General features: G+C 38.9%; 1 protein-coding gene across 1 annotated transcript in view; it reads right to left on the minus strand.

The window, feature by feature from the left end:
• The window catches only part of dcc (DCC netrin 1 receptor), a gene marked incomplete at its 5' end in the record, with an annotated part of 104,345 nt that overhangs the window by 93,538 nt on the left and 4,157 nt on the right, over positions 1-6,650 (minus strand). The window contains 2 exons of the mRNA XM_025061992.1: positions 4,979-5,115; positions 5,272-5,422. Of these exons, the coding sequence (XP_024917760.1) occupies positions 4,979-5,115; positions 5,272-5,422 (288 nt within the window). The remainder of the gene's footprint in view (positions 1-4,978; positions 5,116-5,271; positions 5,423-6,650) is intronic.

Raw genomic sequence — 6,650 nt, forward strand, 5'->3', positions numbered from 1 at the left:
AAACACAATGTGGAGCCTTTAGATAAGTGTGTTAGAATCAGAGCTTAACAAGATATTCCGAGGAGATGAGCAGAAGACACACACACACAGAGAAAACCTCTAGGCTGTGCTAGCAGATGCAGCTTTAACATCTGTGCTGATCTCTGATCTGATCAGGTAAACAGTTTACACCTGTTTCTAAAAGGGTCCAAAGATCATTTTACATTACATACATTATTCGTTGTTTCGTTATGATGATAATAAGTTAGTGAGATGGTGACTTAAACGAGAATAGTATGTTATTATAATAATAAAAAAAAAGCTGCTTCTTTATTTTTGGCCACAGATTCAAGGCTGTAGCAAAGAAATATAAATTGGCAGTGATTTTCCTGCAGCTGAGAAAATATCAGTTTGTATTCCTAGGGGAAAAAGTTTTTTTTTTTTTTCAACTTGATTTCATTTTTCCATTTTCTTTGACTTTCTGACCTTTGGCCACTGATCCTGTCCTGATTATTCTGTACCAATTCTCTTATTGGTCAGTACCAGACGTCAGATGGTGGAAATCAAGTCAAAAATGATTTTCATTAGGTCAGAATTAAGAGGAATTGGTTGATTGGTTGACTAATCGGACTTGTGATGTCATCATTGTTAGTAAAAACAAGTGGCAGCATAACTTTAAGCATTAACTTTTAGACTACTACAATACACATTAATTGATAGTTCTCCTATCCAAATATGAATTGCTTATCATTTTTTGTCTTAGTTCTTAACATTTTTTTTAATTAAATTACAAATGAAAGCTTATACTTAACAGAGGAAACTACAGTTTTTTTTTTCCACTGACTACTTCAAGTAGTAGTCAACCTACCCAACACATTGGAATAATGTGACTTTACTGTAGCTTACATGACTGCTATCTGTCTTTAGCTCTGTCAGTAGGCTGCTAACATGAAGCAGCTAACGAGGCGGGCAGCACTCATCATTACTGTAACCATCACAAACATTTGTTATCCTAATCACAGTATCATGGTCAGCTGACTAACACACACACACACACACCTCCATACATAAGCAGCCCATGGATATTCATCAACCACTAACTACCTCCATTTGGGAAAACAAGTGTAACGGGGCCATATTAGCGCCACATATTTCTTCTTTATTACATTCATGTAAATGGAGGACGAAGAGCATTCAGCTGCTTACATTTACATCAATAATAAAATTGCCTTTTACAGTTTTTATGTCTGAAACCAAAGTACTGTCTGGTGATAAATTCTGACAAACTCCCTGTTCTTCCACCTCAGAAAACCTTTTTCTCTCCAAACATAATCACCGGGATTTATTTTTGAAAGTATTGTTAAAGGCATCATGCAGACCAAAATGTGTTATATAGGTTACGGTTAGAAATTAGTGAGGGGGTAGAAAAAAATAAAATGGCCTTGAAATATATGTAATTTTTTTTTTATGACAGACCTTTTAGTGTTTCTGTAAATTCAAAAAAGTCCATGACAAAAAATGAGGTCAATCTGAACAATCAGTAAGGACACAAACTAACACATTTGTACAGAGGTGTAAAATTGTTCATTTTCTTTATGGACTTGAGATGGATGTGAGATTTTTTTTTTTTTAAGCCTAACAGTACGGCCACTTAAAAAAAATGTATATAAAATGAATAGGATATGTTGTATCTACTGAAACCCATTAGATTTCCTCAGCAAGATCATACAAAAATTATTATCATTATCTTCGGTATGCATGCTGTCTCTTGCGGTCGTTTTTTGAGCAGCCAGCTCCCAGGCACATGACCCTGACCCTGACTACTCTGAGGGTTGAGGCCGCTCCTGGCACCACCCGGAGTGTACGGTATCCCCTTCCCTCTCACTGAACTCTTTAGCAGTCATTTCTGTGTAGGTTCTCAGTCATCCAGGTCATTTTATCCGAAAATATTTACATTGAGGGGCAACTGGACGTAGTAGGTTTTGGGTTAGGTTTAGGTCGCCCCTTAGTAACTGCCTCAGACGACGATGTAGTGTATTGTTTTACTGACAATTATAATTTTGTTTTGGAATCACACAACCGTTTTTAAACAGAATCCACCCTAAATTAACGTGCAGCCAGTTTCTTGCGGCAAACGTCAAACACGCTATTCAATCAATGCCTTGTCCAGTCCGCCCTAACAGCCCCCCCCCCCCTACAAGTATCAGCAGGTCACTGCCGTTAATCGCGATCACTCTCAGGCATAGACCTCCACACCTCCGTGACCTCGTTTCCTGCCCATAACACATCATTTCTTACATCCCACCCATAATTTTGAACAGACTCCCTCAAAATGGGACTGGTGGCAGAATAATAGAAAGCTTGACTCATATTAACACCAGGATGGTGACAGCTAGAACAGCTGCTAGCAGTCATTCTGACCGCTAGATTTTAAACTCAAGAATTGCTCATGATACATTCATGATACATTAACAGAATCATTTTGTTTCGATATTTTCAAAATAACACAGAAATGTTGACACATTTAATATTCGCCTTATCTTAAATCCACAACTCATGCTTTTTAGTCATGGTCGCTGCTGCAGACTTGTTTTTTTTCTGTTCTTTCTTTTATTTATTTTTTTTTCTTCTACAGGCTCAGACTTACTGTCTGAAGAAGAACTTTATCTATTAGCCCAGGAAACATCGCTGTACCCCTTTTTTGGAGCATCCCATTCATCGGCGGACTCAGACATCTCCTCTGAAAGCGCTGCGTCCAGTTAATCAGAGGACGGGTCGTGATAGAGCTCCAAGGCTCGGGCAACAGTCAAATGTCCCCTCAGGTGTGACATTATGCTCAATATAGTTCAAACTCACTACCAGTGAAAGAGATGGTTGTCGCTATACCGACCAAATTGCAACAGTCGCTGCAAAAAATCCACGTCGGCCATTGCAAGCGCTGTTGGCCTTAATAGGTAGAAATGATTATATCTGCTTTGTCTTTTGTCTAATACATAAAAAAAAAACATTTTGACTTATAATACAGACAAATTTAGGAGTGTGGTAGGGACAGGATTTTTATTTATTTATTTATATTCTACTGTAAAACCACAGTCATCCTTCCCATCATCATCATCATCATCATCACTATCCAATAACACCACATCAGGAAATACCAGATTTTAGACACCAAGATTGACTGTCTGTTTTTAATAGAAACCTGGCTGAGCACTGAAGTACCTGTTTTTCTCACTGAGGTCTCTCCACCTGATTGTAATTTTTTATATTCTATTAGGAAGGACAAAAAAAAGTGGTGGTAGCACTTCAATTATTCATGGGAATTCTACAACACAATTACACAGCTTTTGAATACCATGTTATGCCTAATAATTTACAAACCACCCAGGCATTCTACCTCCTTTATCCGTAAATGTTCAGGCTTACTATCACCTTGTGCACCCTGAGTATGATAAGCACACTGATAATCAGTCTGATAAAGTTTCAACAGAGTTTGGGACCCGAAAGAGTCGGATTTTTTCAGTGAACCAAAAGAACCGGTTCTCTAAAAAGATCCGAAATTCCCATCAATAGTGACTGGTGAGCCTCACTGGCAGTGTGTTAGACTGGTTCAACTTGTACCTAAATAATAGAGAATTTCATAGCTATGCTGACGATAGACAGCTCTATATTTGTGTCTCCTGAAGACACGAGCCCACTTGATAAACTCAACAACGGTATTTTTGATATAAAATCATAGATGGCAGATCATTTCCTACAGCTCAACCGGGTCAAAACAGAAGTCTTAATTTTTGGTCATTGAGCCAGGAGAGGAAACCTTTACCAAGATTACATGATTTCAAACAATTACAATGAACCTGGGCGTCAGTTTCCGGCTCTGAACTTAATTTCATTCCACACATCACAAAAATATAAGAATAGGTTTCTACCGCCTTAGAAAGCTGATGTATGCTTTTATCCTCATTGACTACTATAAGTGAAGACCACTGTTTATAGGAAAGTAACAGCACCCTCTCAGCGAATGACTTCATGTTTTCTCCATGTTCCTTTATCAACACTGTAGATTTCCCCTCATAGAGGACCGTACATTATCACATTCAATGTTAATCCAGGGCAATGACAGCTGTTAAAGTTCATATTTTCGTGACTTTTCTTCCAACAGTACCTATAGCCAGATGCAGCTCAGGAGTCTCGACTGTCATCTGAATGCATAAGCAGCTTTGCAAAGAAGTCGACCAATGAACACCACATGTATTTTTTTTTAATTCATGAAAGAAAGAAAAAAATCATGAAGCAAACAGATGGCAGTGCTTTCATATTTCATGACAGCATTTGATTCTGGATATGATTTCTGTAGTTTGAGCAGCAAACGTAGGGTTCTCTCACAGGGAAGAACTTTTTTTGTACTACTTGCTAAATGTATTGTAGAAAAAAGTGTAATCTGTTTCCAGGCAGAATTTTTTTTCTGCTCTTCCTGGGCAATTGACAAATAACATTCCTTGACTTATATAAATTGTCTGGTGGTATGCACAGATAACTGGGAATGAACCACGAGGATTTTATTTTGACGTCTCCTATTTATTATAACGCTAGCTTAAACAAAAGCTATAAGCTATCTTTTGTTTATTTAGTGAGCTCTTTCTTTTTAGTATGTACTCTGCTGCTAGGAATGCACCACATAACATTATGTCTTAAATAGCTTTAAGATATACTACTACACATTTCTTATTTCCAATACTATTTTAAGGTTTTATATTTTTTATGTCATGGGGCGATTTCTGGGATATTTTCAGTCAACGTTTGTTAGTTACTAATCTGTGAGAATGTACTTTGAGCTTTGATAAGAACCAGGGTATTGTACCATAATTAATGTGATCCACAAACCTTCACCATGTTACATTTCTCTTATATCTTTCATTTAACATTCTGCGTTTTGTATTGCAAAAGGGACCAAAATTAGGAGGAGAAATTAGGAGGAGTAAAAAAGTCATGTTTTTCTCACCAAGAACACTCAGTTCTGTTTGCGAGCTGATGTTCTCATTCTTGTTGGCCGCCGTACAGCTGTAGCTCCCGGAGTCGTCATCGGTGACACTCCTGATGATCAGATTACTGCCCGCCAGAAGCGAGTACTTCTTGTTCCTGCAGAGAAAATGAAAGTGAGAACTCGGTGCTGGGGTTTGTGGAGGATAAGGAGGTTTTCATGAGAAGAAACATCACAAAAAGTCAGAAGATTCCTTTTTCGGTGAGGCCTGAGAGGACTCTCCGTTTGTACTGTAACAGAACAGGAACACACACCAGCTCTGGATCAGTTCTTCTCCTCTTCTCCACTGGAAGCTTGGCGTAGGGTAACCAGAGACAGAACATTCCAGCACGGCATCAGTTCCCAGGACTGCTGTTATTCTGGACGGGCGCTGCAGCCACTGGAGGCTCCTGCTCAGGCCTGGTTCTGAAGAAGAACAGACCCAAGGATGGGTTATGACTGATAACACCAGAAATTTTTTGTTTTTTTTAACATCCCTATAAAAATGTTATTATTATTATTATTATGCCCTGATTTTGTTTCTGTCCGTTTGGTCTACAGTTCAAGTATCATCTCTCTCTGTCATTAATCCATGATTGTGATCATTTTACAAAAAAATCATACATTTTATTGAATGTTGTGTAAAACATGACATAAGGCCTGAGGACAGACACACACACACACACACACACACACACACAAAGTGGTTCACAATTTGCCTCAGGTTTTGCCTGAGGGCAGGAAAGTTTTAAAATAGGGATAAAACAGTTGACTTTACTGAGCAGAACACACAGTTATAAACATGCCGAAGCAGAAAGAGAGAGAGAGAGAGAGAGAGACCGGGGTCTCTGTAGCCATGTTTCCAAAACTCTCTACATCTATTACTTTGCACTATTCATGTTAAAAAACAAGCAGCTGCAGCTTTTCCTTTCATTTATTAACCCCAAAATGTTTTTAAATGTATCCGTTTATGCTTGTATTTTCTCAATACTTTGTTATTTAATTAGTGATTTTATATGTAGTCATCTTTATTTTTATTAGGTAATCGGTCAACTTCTAATCAACTGGTATTTGAAGGTACACTATCTTACCAAAAGTATTCGCTCACCCATTCAAATGATCAGAATCAGGTGTCCTAATCCCTTGGCCTGGCCACAGGTGTATAAAATCAAGCAAGTCGCCGACTTTCTGCACAGTCAATTGCTACAGAGCTACAAACTTCATGTGACCTTCAGATTAGCCCAAGTACAGTACGCAGAGAGCTTCATGGAATGGGTTTCCATGGCCGAGCAGCTGCAGCCAAGCCACGCATCACCAAGTGCAATGCAAAGCATCAGTTGCAATGGTGTAAAGCACACTGCCACTGGCCTCTAGAGTAGTGGAGACGCGTTCTCTGGAGTGATGAATCACGCTTTTCCATCTGGCAATCTGATGGACGAGTCTGGGTTTGGAGGTTGCCAGGAGAACGGTACATTTCAGACTGCATTGTGCCGACTGTGAAATTTGGTGGAGGAGGAATTATGGTGTGGGGTTGTTTTTCAGGAGCTGGGCTTGGCCCCTTAGTTCCAGTGAAAGGAACTTTGAATGCTTCAGGATACCAAAACATTTTGGACAATTCCATGCTCCCAACCTTGTGGGAACAGTTTGGAGCAGG

The sequence above is a fragment of the Cynoglossus semilaevis genome, chromosome 14 (assembly GCF_000523025.1).
Source record: "Cynoglossus semilaevis isolate Cse_v1.0 chromosome 14, Cse_v1.0, whole genome shotgun sequence".
NCBI classification, from domain to species: domain Eukaryota; kingdom Metazoa; phylum Chordata; class Actinopteri; order Pleuronectiformes; family Cynoglossidae; genus Cynoglossus; species Cynoglossus semilaevis.